The 18,109-nt window shown below is 40.8% G+C and overlaps 1 protein-coding gene across 7 annotated transcripts in view; it reads left to right on the top strand.

Moving 5' to 3' along the window:
• The window catches only part of syngap1a (synaptic Ras GTPase activating protein 1a), a 56,774-nt gene that overhangs the window by 33,232 nt on the left and 5,433 nt on the right, over positions 1–18,109 (top strand). For 4 of the 7 annotated variants that reach the window (XM_025902172.1, XM_025902175.1, XM_025902173.1 and 1 more), the window contains 3 exons: positions 1,691–1,904; positions 2,295–2,873; positions 7,181–7,663. In XM_025902172.1, coding sequence (XP_025757957.1) covers positions 1,691–1,904; positions 2,295–2,873; positions 7,181–7,525 — 1,138 coding nt within the window. In that variant the 3' untranslated portion in view covers positions 7,526–7,663. Of the gene's footprint in view, positions 1–1,690; positions 1,905–2,294; positions 2,874–7,180; positions 7,702–7,807; positions 7,970–10,582; positions 10,795–15,413; positions 15,487–18,109 lie in introns of those variants that run through there. The other 3 variants (XM_019351017.2, XM_019351018.2, XM_025902176.1) reach the window with 2 other exon arrangements.

Genomic DNA, 18,109 nt, shown 5'->3' with positions numbered 1-18,109 from the left:
TTGTGCCATGACGCCTGTTTAAATGGCCCTTTAACATGAATAACAGTGATTACATTTTGTGGCGCATATTTTGTGTTTGCTAAACGCAAAGTGCACTCATGTGAAAAAGAACATTTGTACACAACTCTGTGTAATAAGTACACCCTTACTGCTGACACAGGAGGGTAAGTAGCAGCCAGCTGCTACTAATCAAAGGTACCTGATTGATTGATAAAGATAGTGTGATCAGCTTTATGAAAGTAGACATGTTGACAGTTTGTTGGTCTGGAGCATTCAGGTGTGTGTCAAACGCAATGCTGGAAACTTCTCAAGAGTGGATGTCTTAATAGATTCACCCAAAAGTCAGATTTTTTTTTTAGTTTCTCTGCACAAAGAACAAAACAAAAAGTTACTTCTCAGTCTCTACAGGCCTCAGTTAGCATGTCAAATGTTAAAATTCATGACAGTACAATTAGAAAAAGATTGAACAAGAACAAGAAAATGTCCTTTTGACTGATGAGACCAGAATGAGATGTTTGAATTTAATGCACTGACCCACATTTGGAGAAAACCAAACACAGCGTCTCTGCAAAAAGAACCTCATACCAACTGTTATGCACGACAGTGGAGTGGTGATGATTTGGGTTTGTCCTGTGGACACATGTCCTGGGCACCTTGCAGTCAGTGAATTAACCATGAACTCGGCTGTATACCAAAATATTCTAGATTTGAAAATGAGACCATCTGTCTGACAGCTAAAGCTTGATTGAAATTGGGTCATGCAACATAACAATGAACACTAAACAGAGCAGTGAATCTCTAAGAGAATCCAGACCTTAATCAGACTGAAATGCTGTGATGAGACCTTAAAAGAGCCGTGCATAAAGAAATGCCTGCAAACTTCAATACAACATCGTAAAAAAAAAAAAAAAAGAGTGGGCCCAAATTCCTCCACGACTGCATTTAAATTCACCTTACCAAACGTTTTATTTGTTAAGGACGAGACCAGAACTAAAACTGTAAAAATGAAGCTGAATGAGAATCATTTAAAATCTGCTCATTGCAAATTTAAGAGGACAGAGATGAAACACCTGGAAACATCAGGAATGAGACACCTGCCAGCGTTAACCCCAAGAGGTGTCACACTGACAGAAATCATTCGTCAGATTAGATAATTGTTTTGTTTTTTTTCTATACTGTACTCTCATAGTCGTAATGCATGACTTGCTACAAGGCCTCTAGTGTCTATTAGGAAAATAAAATCAGGCCACCAAAATCCAAAACTAAGACTTTGTCTAAATTTTCCCAGAAATACTCCCTACGTATACAGTTTTTATTTTATTTTATTTTTTTGTACTTCAGATGGGGTGTGGAAATTATGGTGCTAGAACTCATTTCAAATTCGACTGCTACACTTTAGAAAAAATATAAGCTGGCATAGTTTATCTGATTATTCAGATTATATACATATATATGTATATATAAAATCTAACAGTTTAAATCAATACAAGCAATAAACAGGGGTTACAATATTAAAATACCTCCTTTGTATCAAGGAAAAAAACTTTCCAGCTCTGCAGTTGCTGGACTGCTGAACTGCTCTACCACCTGAGCCAAAGCCACCTGACAATCAAATGGGATAATGCAAGCTAATGAGCAGAAATATCTCAATGGAGCTCTTTGGTAAAGTGTCTGTTTATTTTTTCTTTAGTTCAATAGACATCTCTCGCTTGCCGTCCCCCACTACTGGAGTGTCAGCTGTAGAATCCCTCGCGTCTAACCTGAACATGAGGCGGCACGCTGAACGCGACCTTCGCTCGTCGAGGGAAGTGTTCTATGTGACCCGCCCACCCCTCGCTCGATCAAGCCCTGCGTACTGCACGAGCAGCTCGGACATCACAGAACCTGATCCGAAGGTACTGTGGGTCAGTCACCTTGCATGTGTGATAAATTTCAAAAATCTTTTCTTTTTCATGGATGCCACGCTTGTTCATACCACCCAGGAGAAACAACAAACCACTAATCATTCTATTAGAGTCTAAGAAATTCAGACCCTGATAACAGTCAGTGGTGTCCCATGTCGGACAACAAATTGGTTGGTTGTTGGTTATTTAAAAGGGACAGTCCACATTAGTAACCATATCTATGAGCTTCAGATTGGTCCCAGAGGTGTTTTTCCCATCTGTAGGTCTTGACAGATGGTCATCCTAAAAACAGCATATAGGCATATATTTTCTTTGCCATGAGACAAAAAAAGCTATTTATTAGTATCTATGCTTCTCTTTGGTGCTATATTGTTTTCTTCTGTCTCTCAGGTCCACAGTGTAAACAAAAGTGTGTCCATGATGGACCTTCAGGACTCTCGTATGAACAGCATTTCCAACCTGAACTCTGTGGGAGACATGCTCACCTCCTCTCAGGCCTCCATCGCAGGTCTCGGCCACAGCTTTGGGAACCTCGGCGGTCCTCTTCGTATGGGCGGGCATTTGCCGAGTGGTTCAGCGGGCTCTGGTCTGAGAATAAGCCAGATGGGTCATGTAGGGGGCCCGACCGAATCCATTTCTCAGCAACAGCAGCAGGCGGCAGCGGCTATGCACTTCCCCCTGTCTTTCCAGAACCCGCTATTCCATCTGGCCGCCCAGAACTCCCCGGCTCAGTCGGCCCAGCCTCCCCCTCCTCTTCTCCTCGCCCCTGAGCCTGAGAATGGCCATCACGACTACCCACCGGCCTTTGGCAACAGTGCTTTCTCTCGCAGCGAGGACTTGTCCGCCCTGCGGTCACAGAGCAGTCTGGTACAGCCGAGCATCGTCCACTCACACAGCTACAGTGATGATTTCACCCGGCAGAATCAGAGCAATGACTATGCCTGGCACCAGCTGTCGCTGCAGGTTCAGGTAGGAATCTAATTTTTCCTGACACATAGAATAAGGAAGTTTGATGCTTCTTTGGCTTTAAAGACTTTGTCATTTATCTTAAATAACAGCAAAACATATACAGTTAGGCCCATAAGTATAGGGACAGTGATTACATTTTTGCAGTTTGCTTCTGAAAACAGCTACAGTGGATTTTAAATTAAATAATCCATAATACGTGATTGAAGTGCAGATTTGGGGCTTTAATTCAAGGGATTTAACAAATGTATGTCATTAACTGTTTAGGAATTTGCAGCCATTTCTATACATCAAAAAAATGAGACTGGGAAATTTTTAAATATGAGGATTTTTTTGAATTTTCAACGATTATATGGTGGCTCATCTGATGCTTTTTGGATTCTTCTGATCTCATATGAAGCAAATCTCTTAGAGGACTTACTATTTAAGCTGCTTTAGCCTGACAACAGTTGTATCTGCAAGCCACTTTGCAACCTCCTCCTTTCATGCCATCTTTATCTGTTGTCATCAGTGTTTTCATTGTTTTATATGCATGTTTTGCGTCTGCTCTCCTTGGAGATGTCAGAGTAGATTTAAAGCATTAAATAGTACTGCACCCCCTTTGTTTCTTAAAAGAATATATTAATTATAAAAAATATTATAAAATTTATATAAACAATGCATTTGTGCTGGCTATTTTTGTTAAAACTGGTATCATTTTGTGTTGTAAAACAGCAATGTGCAAATGTCTTGAGTAACATGTTGTTTCTTTATATTTTGCTTCCAAGGAGCCAGACTTTTATTTTTTTAATTTTTTCTCAAAAATGGTCTTGAACGGTACTTCACCAGGCTTTCTTTGGACTTTGAAAATGGTCAGGAACAAGGACTAGACTGAAAATGAGTGAAAGAGAAACCAGAGGAGTGTTTTTTTTATTCACTTAACTCTAAATTATGAATCATTAAGGCATAAAAAGGCACCTTACTCAAGGGATAAACCAGTGTTTTCTACACACAACATACAACTTAGCAAAAAACCCATTTTAAATCGTGTATTTAGCAATTTCGTCAATTTGTTTTCATAGAAATATCATTTGTTCACCATTTCTGTATTTAAATCAATGAAAAATGCCAAAGATAACTCAATTTGTCAAATATTTTTGCACCAACAAGGTGATTTCCAAAGAGCTATTAGCTGTAAACGTGGCATATCTTAGCATATGTGCAGTGTGTCCTTAAAAAAATCTGAGGAAACTGAACAAAAGGACGACAGAAAACGAAGCGGTAGCCCTGAAAATGATTTGCAGCAAATGAACAGTATCTGAAAAAACAGGAAAAAAAATCCCTTAGAAAGTAAAAAAACAAACAAACAGAACTAACACAGGAAGTATCTGGTCCTTCAGTTTAACTATTGTTTAATGACGCGTCATCAGAAATAGTTTCGGTGGAAGGGTGACTGTGAAGAAGCCATTATTAAAGAAAGGAAATGGAGAAAAGACTGAGGTATGCCAAATTATACAACTGGACTGAAAATCAATGACAACAGGTCTGATTGAGTAAAGAATTTGTAATTTTTTTGGTTCAAGTTATCGTCATTATTTATGGATGAGCTCAGGAGAGTGACAACCACGAGGGTCTACAGTCATCTGTAAAACATGGTGGAGGCTCTGTCATGGTTTGAGGCTGTATTTCTGCCAGTGGTGTTGCAGATTTGGTTAAAATTGATAAACATGCAATGTTATCTGGAAACCAGCCTTATTTTTCAGCATGATCCCAAATGCACTGCCAATGCAGTAAAAGCATACCTGGATAGAAAAACTCACGATGGCACACTGTCAGTCATGGATCTTGGCATAAAACAGAATAAAAGGCAGCAGATATCCAAAAAGAGCCGTGAATGTCCATCAAGAAACCTGGAGAACTATTCATGACGATTACTTAAAGAAATTACAATAAAGCTTTGTCAATTAGTTCAGGCTGCATGAAGAATAACCATGGTCATACCGAACACTGACTTTTAAGCTCGTTAGAATTATATAACAGTTTTTACCTCATATATTGCATTTCCATATATGTATTTACATGTTTGAATAATTGCTTCACCAATTTCCTACTTTCCTAGCAAATATAGAGCAACAGGAGGTGATTCCGAACAGTTGCAGTTTTTTTTATATATATGATATAAAATATCACTACTGCGTCTTGTGGATGTTGTGATGAGGACGATCACAGCCAAGCTCTGTTAAAAACGATCTGTATTGTTTTGGTTGTTTTTTTTGTAATTCCCAGCCAAATTGCCTAACATACTTAGAGGCTTGCCATTTATTCTTAGTGTGAGTTTAACACCTTGACTGAGTCACTGAATTCAGATTAGCTGTTGGAGTCCATTAGGTCCTCCTTGCACTTTTGTTTTCGCTGTGTTGAGACTGGTTGTCAGATTGCATAATAAAGCTCAAATGTTTTTTTGTTTTTTTTAAATGGCCCTCTCCTGAGCTGCATGATATGCAAATGCAACAGAAACCTAAGGGTACTTGACAGGCTACAGACAACGCACTGAAGCAGAATCATTCACTCGCCTGCTCTGCTGAACTTTATAGAGCGCTTGACATCCATCACGCTGTGTGTCCTCATTTCGACGGAGCTGGATACTCGCGGTCGGTCAATAGGGCAGGAAAAAGTGTTGAAATGCAGATACTACGCGGGTAGTTATTAATCAGTCTGTGTCGTAAGATTGAAAACTCGAGTTAAAGCAATTAAGTTAAACTGCCATTTGTTTAATAGAGTTTAGAGATTCTCGCATTTTACCAAAAATGTAAATGAAACGGCTTGTAGTGAACTGTTTGGCTTTTTGGGGCTGTTGATCCATCACAGTGACAAGTTTACTATGACATCTGTGTAAAATGATAGCGTTTAATGACAGTGTCATGTAGTTGAGCTATTTCTGTCCTGATGCGTGGGCTTTAATGGAACAAACATCACAAGCCTCCTGCGTATTAATGCAGATGGTGTAATCAGGAGAGTGCTTTATGAATTCATTACCTTTCGTTCTATCCATCTACCTGTTTATTCATATGCATACGTCTGATGTTTTAACACTAAATGGCTATTCATGACCATCCACACCTCTCGGGTTAACTGGGGCGGGTGTGTTTATGTCTCCAGTGTCAGAACGAAACATCAGCTTTTGGTGGTTATATACTCACCTGAGGGCCAAACCCAGAAACCCAGGGTTTCAATTAATATGTGTGGCACTGAGGTAGTAGCCATTAATGCTGCCATACTCAACTGAAGTAAACTGAGAAATGTCTTTAATATACTTTATGCCTCAATATAATAGCATCCATATAAGCATATAGCCAGAAACAGTTTTCTCTATTTAGTGTGGCCTCAGCAGTAAACATAGAAACTAAATGTACACATATTCAGTGGTATCACCGAGCGTTATGAGCTAGTGCTAACATCTGTCGGATAATACAGATGTTAGTACTAGTGAGACTGAACCCTAATAAAAGGCCACTCAGTATATGTGTTCTACATCTGACCTCATCCTGCCTTGTTGTTGAAAGGGCGTACTCCATGCATACCATGCCTGAGCATATTTGACCCTCCCAATAGTTCAGTGCCTAATGTGATTGCTGCATGCTGCGCATGGTGAAGCGAATCATGTTGTTACCTGCTTAAAAAGTTGGGCTTGGATGCGGTTCAGTTGGACTCAGTATGCATGTAGTGTGATCCACATCAACACCTCGACACAGATCTCTAACACTTCGTTAACAGAGAGCTGCTTCTATTAAAAAAACAACAACAACATTGTTTTAAGTAGTTAACAAAATATGTAAGGTGATGGTATTCCAGTGTTTCCGAATTAAGGCACAAAATGCATAAAATCGTGAAGCTTATGCTCTGCAAGTTGATTTACAGAAGTGTGTGCTTATGTGAGAGAGAGAGGAAAAGAGAGTCCTTTAAGGGCAGTGTGAGCACTCGCCTGAGGGGGAGCAGGGAGAGTTATGCTCGAGCATGGCACAAGGCAACCGTGCCTGGAATGACTGCCCCCTAACTCTGTTCATTTTTCTGTCTTCTCATCAAAGTACCCATGTTTGAATTTCTGGGGCAGCATAGCATCACACAAGACGCTCCCTCACGAGTGGCGCATGCAGTTAGTTTGACTATATGCATATTACAAATGCTCCTAAATACAGAGCAAAGTAAAGGTTAAAGACAGGCTGATGACCAATCAGCTGCTTTTGTGTTTTCACATGCACCTCTGTTCAATAAGTCAGAAAGGTTGAGTGAGCATTATTAATTATTTGCCTTTATTTCTCCTCTTCTCTTAGGAGTCTCTTCAGCAGCAGCACCTGATGGGCGTCACATCTCAGACACCCACAGGCACAGGCACGCCTGCATCTTTGGCCACGCCTCCGACCACAGTCCATCCTGTCCGCCAGACATCCATCGCCGCCCAGCACCTCAAGTCCCAGCGGTCCATTAACACCCCGGCCACTGCCACGCCTCCAAAGGTCCGTCCTCAGAGCAGAAACCTCCTCCTCAACTCTTCTGAAACAAACTTGAGCGGCAGTCAGCCAAATCCCGGCAGGCTCAGCAGCAGCCACAACAGCAGCAGCAGCAGCAGACGCAGCAGCCGACGGCGCAGACGCAGCAGGACGGGCAGCTGTCGGTGACAGACAGTCCGGCTCCTGGGCTCCCGTACCAGACGAGCTCCGCCAAAGAGAACCAAATCCCGCCGGCAGCCGCAGAGGAGGCAACAGACACGCCCACAAAAAGCACCAAGAAGCCTCAGCAGTCACAGCTGCAGCCGCCACAGCAGCATCTGCTCAAGCCAGTCGTCAATAAGCAGGTAAGTTTCAAAACATCCTTTTAAAAGAGACAAAAAAATGTACACAAGAATCACTGTTAAATGTCATGGGACAGAATCTACTTAGACCAATACGTGCTTGTTTCAGGGTTCTCAGTCCACTTTGAACACCCCGTCCCTGAATGAGCGGACGGTTGCCTGGGTGTCCAACATGCCACATCTCTCTGCTGACATCGAGAGCCTGCGGCCGGACCGTGAGGGCCAACTCAAAGAGTACTCAAAGAGTATGGATGAGTCACGGCTGGAAAGGGTTAGCAGTTTTTTTCCCCCTACACCTCTTCAAAAGATATACATAACTCACATGTTCTGATTACTGGAAGCTAAAAGTGTGAAACTGGGGTCATCATAGTTTTCTGTGAAGTGTTCGGTGTTTGTTAATCTTCATTTCCATTTGGTAAATAAAGAAAATTTAAGGTGTTGTGGAGTTTAATAAGGATAGATTGATAGAGTTTGATCTAATATCATTGACAAAACCAGTGCTTGTCCAGGTTTGACATTGCAAGTGACTGATCACAGTGTAGTGATGTCATAGTTTTGCGACGTGGAAGCACCGTCACACCAAATTGTCCCCCTAACCCCATAACCCTAACCTTACCTATAGCCCCGTAACCCTAGCCCTGACCTTAACCACCTCTTTTTTGGATTTTTTTCCTGAATGGACAATGGCAGATTTTTTTTTCCCAATCGCAAAAATATGACATCATAACAATGTGATTGATCAGATGTAATGTTGATCCGGAGAACATCAACACGAGGGTATCAGACTGTTTTTCACATTTTTTTATAGTACACATCTAGCTCAATGTGTGGCTTATGGGAATAAAAGCTTAGTTTTAAGGTTGTTTGGACAATGACAACTGGTGTGTACTGTTTCATAACACATTTTCTAAAGGACTCAGAAGGACTTCCAGATCCTGAAAACAACATTTTGGCCTTGAAAACCACTCCAGCTTTTATGCACAACAAATAAAATGCTGGTCACTGTGTCCCCAGAGAAGAAAACACCAAGCACACTCATATGCTCACTGTAGTCATTTTATTATTGACATTTCAGTCATTTGACACATTTTAAGATTGTTTGTTTCTTTACAGCATTGCTTCAGTTGATTCAGGTTGACAAACCTGGATTCTTTAGTTTTTTGGCTGTTGATGCTGTTGTAGATTTGCTGTGTTTGGGATCATTGTCCTGCTGCATGACCCAATGTGGGCCAAGCTGTAGCTGTCAGATAGATAACCTCATACTTGACTCTAGAATACTTTGGTGTACAGAGGAGTTCATGGTTGACTCAGTTAATGCAATGTGTTTAGGCTCTGTGGCTGCAAACCAGCACAAATTATCACCCTTCCACCACCGCACTTGACAGCTGGTATGAGGTGTTTTCTGCTGGTGTGTTGTGTTTGGCTCCTGCAAAACGTGGTGCTGGGCATTATGGCCACACATCTGCACTTTGGTCTGGTCTGTCTGTGAAAGTATTGTGGTTTATTCTCTTTAGAGAAAACGGGCTTTCTTCTGGGAACCCTTCCAAACAAACCGTACTTGTTCAGTCGTTTTCAAATTTTGTCATAAACTTTAACATCTAACAGGATAACTGAGGCCTGTAGAGTCTGAGATGTAACTCTTGGGTTTTTTGTCATTTCACTGAGCATTACGCCGTTTGACCTTGGGGTGAAATAGCTGGGATGTCCACTCGGAGGAAGATTGTGGCATTGTGTTAACTATGAATGCAGCAGACCAGCAAACTGCCAAAACTTCTGCTTTTCTAGAAGAGCTCACAGTTGTTGAAGATCAGGTAATCAAGTGCATTTGATTAGCAGCACCTGCCCTCTGCTTACCCTCTTAGTTCCTATAGAAGCTTTAAAGATGTACTTAGTTTTTTATAGGGCTGTAAAGGTGTCATCCTTGTGTAGCTATGAATCACTTTGATCACTGCTGTCACATTCTGACCACTTGTGCATCTGCGATGTGCGTTGGATCTCCTTCATTGTGTCTGATCAGGACCCTTTAACTGAAGTTTAATCTAGAAGAAGCAGCTGTGGAGATTCAAATTTCTTATAAAGCATGGTGATGACTGAATATTGTGTTGCTGTGTTTTTAAAAAAAAAACCAAACAAACACAAAAACTGCAAATTTTTTTTAAAGGCAGTGCATGCGGGAGGACTGTCGTATGCTGGCACCTGTCACAGCTGAGGTCGTCGACCAAATGTTCTCCCTCAGATGCCTCATAATGTTTAGGACACTGCGCTGACAGATTGGCCCTGGGGGAACAAATTGTACAACACAGTGAAAATCAACAAAAAGACAAACTGGTGTGTGAGGATCTTTCATTTCTGTGTGGATCAGTTGAATCAGGCTGACGCAGAATTTGATATTTGCTCTGTGCACAAGTTTGAGTTCCCTTGTGAAATCACACGTATGCACAAATGGTCAGAACAGGACTTGTAAAAATAGCAGCCACGCTGGAAGCAGCCCAGAGGTGCACAAGGAGATGACCTCAAATGGAAGATTGGCTAAATATAAAAAGAGTGCAGTTGATTTTTATACATATGCATGCTTCTCTTGCCTCCAGATTGGAGCTTTAACACAATTATGCAGGGGTACTGGCAGAAAGCATTTTGTATAATGAATAACTCCCACACTTGCGCCTATTTTAGAAACAATGCAGTGCTTAAGAGATTGAAACTGGTGCACATTAAAGCCCAACACTACTCCACTTCACATTTATCCCACTTGTTGCTCAGCATAAAAGAGAACTGAACAACAAAGTGTTGTCTCCATGGATAAAATCACTCATCATTCAGGATTTTTTTTCTGAATACCAGTAATGACATGAGTGAAGTGCAATTATTTCATTCATCCTTTCAGGTTAGAGAATACGAAGAAGAAATTCACTCGTTAAAGGAGCGACTGAAGATGTCTCATCGCAAACTTGAAGAATACGAGCAGCGACTTCTGACGCAGGAACAGCAGACCAACAAGATCCTGCAGCAGTATCAGAACCGCCTGGAAGACAGTGAGCGCCGCCTGAAGCAGCAGCAAATGGAGAAGGACTCTCAAATCAAAGGCATCATCAGCAGGTGATTAGTGTGGCGTTCGAGCTCAGGCTGGCAGACGTGAGGCTGTGCCAGTTACTGCCGGGCTTCATCGCGCTAATGAGATTTATCACACTGATATACATTTTTTAGATGGCTCGCACAAGTTGTTACTAAATTCATGAAATAACCAAAACTTTAAGTCAACACTAAGTTTTAAAGTAATGCCCAATATCACAATAAAATATCTGACTGTAAAGTGGAGTGCGATGAAACAGAAATGGTGCTTTTAGCATGGGTTACACTCAACACTCATGGGACCTGGTCAGATAAAGATTTCTGTCATTAGCAGTCCATTTTGTTTAAAAGCACTGCGAGCTGTAGACTGAAGCTCTAAAAGGTGGTTAAAAGATGGTCACCAGCTTCTCTAGGTTTCCAGAAATTGCCTCCAGCTGTTCTGAAGCTCAGAATAACACCGCTCGGCTGAGTGGAGGAAGCAGCATTAAATGCCATTCGAAGCTAAACTCAAAGGCCTTCGCAAACTATGACTAAACATTAAGTACTGAAATGCAGCTTGCGTCATGCCACATGTGTCATTGTTCAGCATTTTGGGAAACATGCTCTCTTTCTTTCTTGCTGAGAGTTTAGAGAGAAGATTGGAGACGGTTAGCATTAGTTTAACCGTAGCGTTAGCATTAGTTTTTAGATTTCTGTTTTTTTGTAAGATTCAGAGGATTTCACTATGTATTTCTTACTTACTTACTTTTGAAAACTCTTTACGCCAAGCTAAACGCCCCCTGCTTTGACTCTGTGGAATTTTTGTGTAAAATCAACTGATCGTCACCTTTTGTGTATTCATCCACCTATTTTTACGCATGTTACACAGCACATACAGTGGATACTGCACTGTGCAAATGTTTTGAGTCGCTGCTAATTTCTTTATATTTTGCCTGGAAAAATGGTAAATAGATGTAGCAATTAATAGAGTTAATATCATTTTAACCCCCCTGCCCTTTTATTCTTCAACACAGCCTGAACCCGGTGATGCAGCTTTCATGCAATTTCTTTAAGTAGTCTTCAGGTATAGTTCTACAGTCTTCTTGAAGGACATTCAGAGCTCTTCTTTGGATGTTGGCTGCTTTTTTTGTTCTGTTTTCTGTCAACATGATCCCACACTGCTTCATAATGTTAAGGTCCAGGCTCTGGGGAGCTCCATCCATGACTGATAGCATTCCACTGTGTGTTTTTCTATCCAGGTAGGCTTTTACTGCATTGGCAGTGTGTTTGAGATCATTGTCATGCTAATAAATGACGTTGTTGCTGTTATGATGTCCAGATAGTATTGCATGGCACCTCAAAACTGATATTACGTATCTCAGTTTTCATGCGATCTCTAATAACACTAATATCTTAAATTCTGAATATTTATAGAGGGCTGTAGACATTTATCTCAAATTTGAAATTTACATTCATCACTCCTTAAGACCTGTTGCCATACCTCAGCCTTTTCTTCCCGCTTACCTTCCTTAAGAATGGCTTCTTGACAGCCAATCTTCTATTCAGATTATTTCTGACGAGGCTTGAGTGAACAAAAGATAGACTGACCAAAGGTTCAGATGCATCTCTCACTTCATGTGTCAGTTTTTTGCTGGATTTTTTTTCATGTCTTAAGGATGAGACTTTCAGATACTTTTCATCTGCTGTAGATGTTTGGGTTTTTTTCCGGGTTTTTTTTAGGCCTGATGTCTCTTTTTTTTGTCAAGGAGATATCAAGGAGAGATTTTCCTAAAAGCTCTTTTTGGAATCATCATTGTGGTTCAACAATAATATTCTATGCCTCTCAAACGGTGTAATCTTTGGCATTTTTCATAGATTCAACAGAAAAAAATGAGAACACACTGCTAGTAACAACGTTCCTAAAGAAACCATTTCATATTGGTTCTTTGATAAGTTGTCTATGATGTGTAGACACAACACTCATTCATCCCTTGAGTTTCTATGTTTGAGTGATGCTTGAATAAAGATCACTTTAAAAAAATCACTTTAAAAAAAAAAAGACAAGGAAGTCGGCCTCTTTCAAAGCAAAAGATAAAGAAATGAGGGTTCACTCAAGACTTATGCACAGTATCGTATAATCACAAGTATTCTTCTTTTAGCTGCTCCCATTAGGATTAGCCACAGTGGATCATCTGCCTCCATCTCATCCCAGCACTCTGCATGTCCTCCTCAGCTACACCTATGAACTTCCTCTGTGGTCTTCCTCTTTTCCTCCTGCCTGGCATCTCCATATTCAGCGTCTCTTATCCGATGTATCTACAATCCTTCCTCTGCACATGTCCAACCATCTCAGTCTTGCCTCTTGGAAAGCTCAACCCGAGCTATCATTCTGAAGTAGTCATTTCCAATCTTGTCCATTCTGGTCCTTTCCAATGAAAATCTTATCTTCAGTTCTTCCACCTCCACCACTTGTCTTATAGTTAGTGCCACCAACTCCAAGCCTCCTCTCAGCCTAGCTTCAACAACTCTTTCCCATATCTTCATGATATGGCTCATGAGCTTTATTCCACCCCCTGTAGTTACTACATCTCTGCACATCGCCCTTGTTCTGTAAAACTGCTCCTACTGCTCCTAGACATCTCATGTGCTAAAATTGAGTTAGCCACTCTGGTCTAAATGCTCTGCCCTCTCTCCTAGATATCTCCACATCAAATATGTCAACCACCTTTGTACTCTTCATCCAACACTGTGCAGCATTCTTCCTTCTTCAACTTCCATCACTTAATCTTTGCCTTTACTCACTTCCTCTTCTCGATTGTGTGTCAACCTACACACTGCCATCCGATGCTCCCCTGACACCAGCTTGCAGAGTCGTATCGGTTTCAGATTGCACCTTCTGCATAAGATGTAGTCCATCTATGTGCACTCCACTCTTATACATACATGCTGTTTATTCACAAGTATACAAGGCTGAAGTTTTAGGAGCACTGCATGAAACAAAATGCATTAAAGAATGAAGGAAATAGATTTATTATAGATGTGCCACTAGTGCATCAGACTAAAACATCCCATCTGTGCGAGTGGTTAGACTTTAATGGTCCGTTCCCACCGAATGTGTCATTCGTCACAAAAACTGCAGGAAAATTTAAAAAACTAATGCAGCGAGTGAGACCGTTCATATTGGCTGTGCATAACCCGTAATCGGAGGTTTATTCACCAATTAGCAGCTAGCTCTGTTTAATAAGTCCAAAAAAGGGTATGAAGAATGTAGTACTTAAAAAAGAAAAAAAATATATGTGTATATATATAAAAATTACACACTCGTCCTGTGGGTGGTCTTTATCCTTCAAGCTTTTATCCTCTACCAGAGGCCTGCGCAGTATCTTAGCTGTTCCTAGGACTGCGATCTTCTGGACAGAGATCTCGGATGTTGTTCCTGGGATCTGCTGGAGCCACTCGCCCAGTTTGGGACTCACTGCACCGAGTGCTCCGATTACTACTAGGATCACTGTTACTTTCACCCTCTACATCTTCTCAAGCTCCTCTCTCAGCCCTTGGTATTTCTCAGGCTTCTCATGTTCCTTCTTCCTGATGTTGCTCTCACTTAGTATAGCTACATCTATCTGACTGCAGTAAATCTGCACCCATGGGGTATTGGTGAATGCCATAACTACAGAACGAGGTGACATAAGAGTTTAAAACTGATACCATAGGTGCATCTACTGAAAATCTCAGATGAGTTTGATTCTCAGTGTTCTCAAACTCAAGGACACAGGTCAAGTTTTCTAATAATCTTGTGAGTTTGATGAAGAACAAGGTAGGATTTTGAAATTGATATCATAGTTGCATCTACCAGGGGGCTGACGGGAAGCACTGGGAGCTGCCAGTGTTTTATTTTTTTTATTTTGTTTTTGCAGTTTTCCACCGTTTGAGATATGACTCACATACACAGCGTCATTATTGTTCTTGTTTTTTTTGTTTTTCTCCTTTCTCCACATTGGTTAAATGGCATCAGACTTTTGTTTCCACAGGGTGCCGTTTACTTGCAGAAAGCAAATTAGGCATAATTCCCAAATGTGGTACGTTTAAATATAACTAATGCCAGAAACTTCACACCCATTAAACTAAAATATCAATGTAAACACCTCTGGTGTGGTTATGTGTCAAGTTATTTAACACTCATTGATTTTACTGTAGTAAGTATTAAAAGGAGGAAGAAACCAGGCCAGAATAACAAAGACGATAGCTTTGGGGCAAATACTACTTGGAATGAAGTTGAGTTTATAACTAATGAGATGCTGGTGTACCACAATAAATTCCTTTGTGAAAGCTACATTTTTACAAAATGCACAAAGCTAACATGTCATCTCATTGGGTTGAAACCATATGAAAAGATGGGTATACACTTAACCGTCTCAAACACACTCATTTCACAAATTCTCTATCTCCACAGTTGAATGTGAACTTCCTCAGTAGCTGAATCAGAGCCTCCTGAGGCTCTGATTCAGCTTCAGGCAGCTCTGAGGATAGCTGAATGTGCCCACAAACATGTCAAGACCTTAATATCATCATATGGCCGCATAATCCTACAGTAAAATTGAAGAACACCGGCTTCATTATTCTATTTTTGTCAACCGGTATGTTTGTTTCTATTTCCCTGTTGTCAGACTCATGGCTGTGGAAGATGAGCTGAGAGGGGGTGCCATTCCTGATATTAAGCCTCGAATCCTCACAGACCAGGTTTGTGCCTGTGTCTACCTCTTTTATCATCCCTATTCGCTAATCCAGTCATGTCCTAAAACACTTTTGCTTCATTCTTGCATCACATCCAGAGCATTTGCCGCAAAGCCAGTGCAGGGGAAAAGTTTGCAGCTGTCATACACGCCGCTTATCCCCATCTTTCAAAAGTACATACATGTCACATCTGAAATCCCATCTTACCATTTACTGCACACGCCTGAAGGGGGAATGAACGAAAATGGCGCTGATTCTCAAAATCAACACCTGGGGTTTATGTACTGAGTGTGTCTATGTGAAGGAATAGCACGTCTTCAACACAGAAACCGAATGTTATTTACCACAAAAACACGCATTCATCATTAGAAAACCTTGACTGTGACTCACCAGCAGCATCACAGTAATCCTTCAGGGCTTGGTTTCATGAATGCACCATGTGGGCTGAATTGTGACGCAGGTGAAGAGGCTGTGCGCGCTGCTGCCGAGTTAGTGCCGAAATGTGCTGTACTTAAAAATATACTGTCACCTTCTTTTGAAGCTCTCGGTGTCAGGAGCAAACAGTAAAAATAGCCTCTCGAAAATACAGACCACACATAGAAATCTTCAATGGGCCTGCTGTGAGATTGTAAATGTTTTTACACCAGACTTCTCAAACAAATGTGAGTGAGTGACGAGGAAAAACAACCAAACCCTGCAACCAAATTTAGACCCTAGTAAAACAGTTTCATTTGGGCTAAGCGCTAAGTAGGATTAGTCTTTTAGCTCAAAGTGCTGTCATGGGGTAAATACTCGCTGAAGAAGAATAAATGTGTTGAGAAATGTTATTCCTTCAGATCGGGGGAGTTGTGCTAATTACGATGAGCCTCCTCATGACCGAAACTGAAATTTAAACAAATGGTTTAAGACATGTTTGTCTGCCTTCTTCAAAGGAATTAGATGGAAAAAAAATCTTTATAGAAGATTTGAAACTGCTGCTAGCAAATGTTAGCTTAGCTTAACACCAAGACTGGAAACTGGGGGAAAAACAGCTACTCTGGCCTTTTCCAAGGTGTCTTTAATGCACCTCAGAGGCCTCATCATTGATGTATTAACAGCAGATTTGGATTAACTAAAAAAATAATCAATGAAACTGACCTTGCATCGTTTTTGGTTTACTCTAGATTAAAAGTGAAGAGTAGGTTATGTGTTGGTCTATTTCTCAGAGCAGTGACTTATAGGAACCTCTGCTGGTTGTTTTGCAATAGCTGCTTTCAGTACAAACCACTCTGGTGGCTACAGTCTTGTGCAAAAGTCTTGAGTCACCCCTCAGTTCTTTGGTTTTTTTTTTACATACACAATTTGTACCAATTTCTTCAGTTAAATCTACAAAAAAAATGCCAATGAAAACACAGTTTGATGGGCATAAAACAGTATTTTTATACCAACAAGGTGATTGCCAAAGAGCTATTAGCTGAAATCTTGGCATGATGTGTAGTGTGGAGGGGGAAAAAACAAGTGTCAGGCCTAAAAAAAAACTACCTACAGCAGATGAACAGTAAGTCATGTCCTAAAGAAACAGGAAAAATCCAGCAAAGACCTGACAAGCCCTGAGAGATGCATCTGGCCCTTCAGCTGATTCATCAGGCATTTGAAGCCTTATCAGAAATGATGTCTTCGAAGGATGGCCACCCAAGAGGCCATTCTTAAGGAAGGGAAATGGGTAGAAAAGGCTGAGGTATGCCAAATTACACAAGAACTGGACTGAAAGTAATCATCAATGTTTACAGAGGAGGTCAGAAGAGAGGTACAACAGTCTGTGTCTACAGCTAGTTGTGTTGGGGATCTTGTCAAATTTGATGGAATCATTAATGCAGAAAAATACTGATTTTGATCTACCGTGCAATATCATCTGGAAGTCATCTGATTGGCAGCAGCTTTATTTTTCAGCACTGCCAATGCAGTAAATTCATACCTGGACAGAACACAATGAAACACCATCAGTCATGGATTGGCCTCCCCAGAGCTTGGACCTCAACATCACTGAAGCAATGTGGGATCATCTTGAAAATGAACAGAACAAAAGTCAGCCAACATCCAAAAAAGATCTTTGAATGTCCTTTACGTAGGCTGGAGAACAGTTCCTGAAGACTACTTAAGAAACTACAAGATAGCTGCCTACAAGAGTTCAGGCTGTGCTGAAGAATAAAGGTGGTCAATACCAAGTATTGAGTTTAAAGATCATTAGAATTGTACATTCTGTTTTTGGTTTATGTCTATTTAATAAGTTTAATAAGTTTGCACCTTTTTGTCCATTTTCTAGTAAAATATAAAGAAATGAATGGTGGCTCAAGACGTGTTTACACAGTACTGCACTTGAATGACTGCCAGCTGTGGAGGGCAACCTGTGAACTAAATAGCATGGAAGCCTTTTTCCCTTTATTTGCATTCTCATCACTAACAGGAGGTCTGAAGTGCTGTAATGACCCGAGAGCAGCTGATACCATAACAGAACCTCTTGTTATAGCAGATGGCCAGTAGCAAGTTAGGGGTAATTGCTAACCAACATTTTATATTTTGCTTTGGCAACTCTTGTGCATTAAATATAAATACTTACTTTGTGGTAACGACCTAATAATAATGGAGTACA

Source organism: Oreochromis niloticus, linkage group LG22 (assembly GCF_001858045.2).
Source record: "Oreochromis niloticus isolate F11D_XX linkage group LG22, O_niloticus_UMD_NMBU, whole genome shotgun sequence".
NCBI classification, from domain to species: domain Eukaryota; kingdom Metazoa; phylum Chordata; class Actinopteri; order Cichliformes; family Cichlidae; genus Oreochromis; species Oreochromis niloticus.
This window is presented reverse-complemented; position numbering and strand designations above follow the sequence as displayed.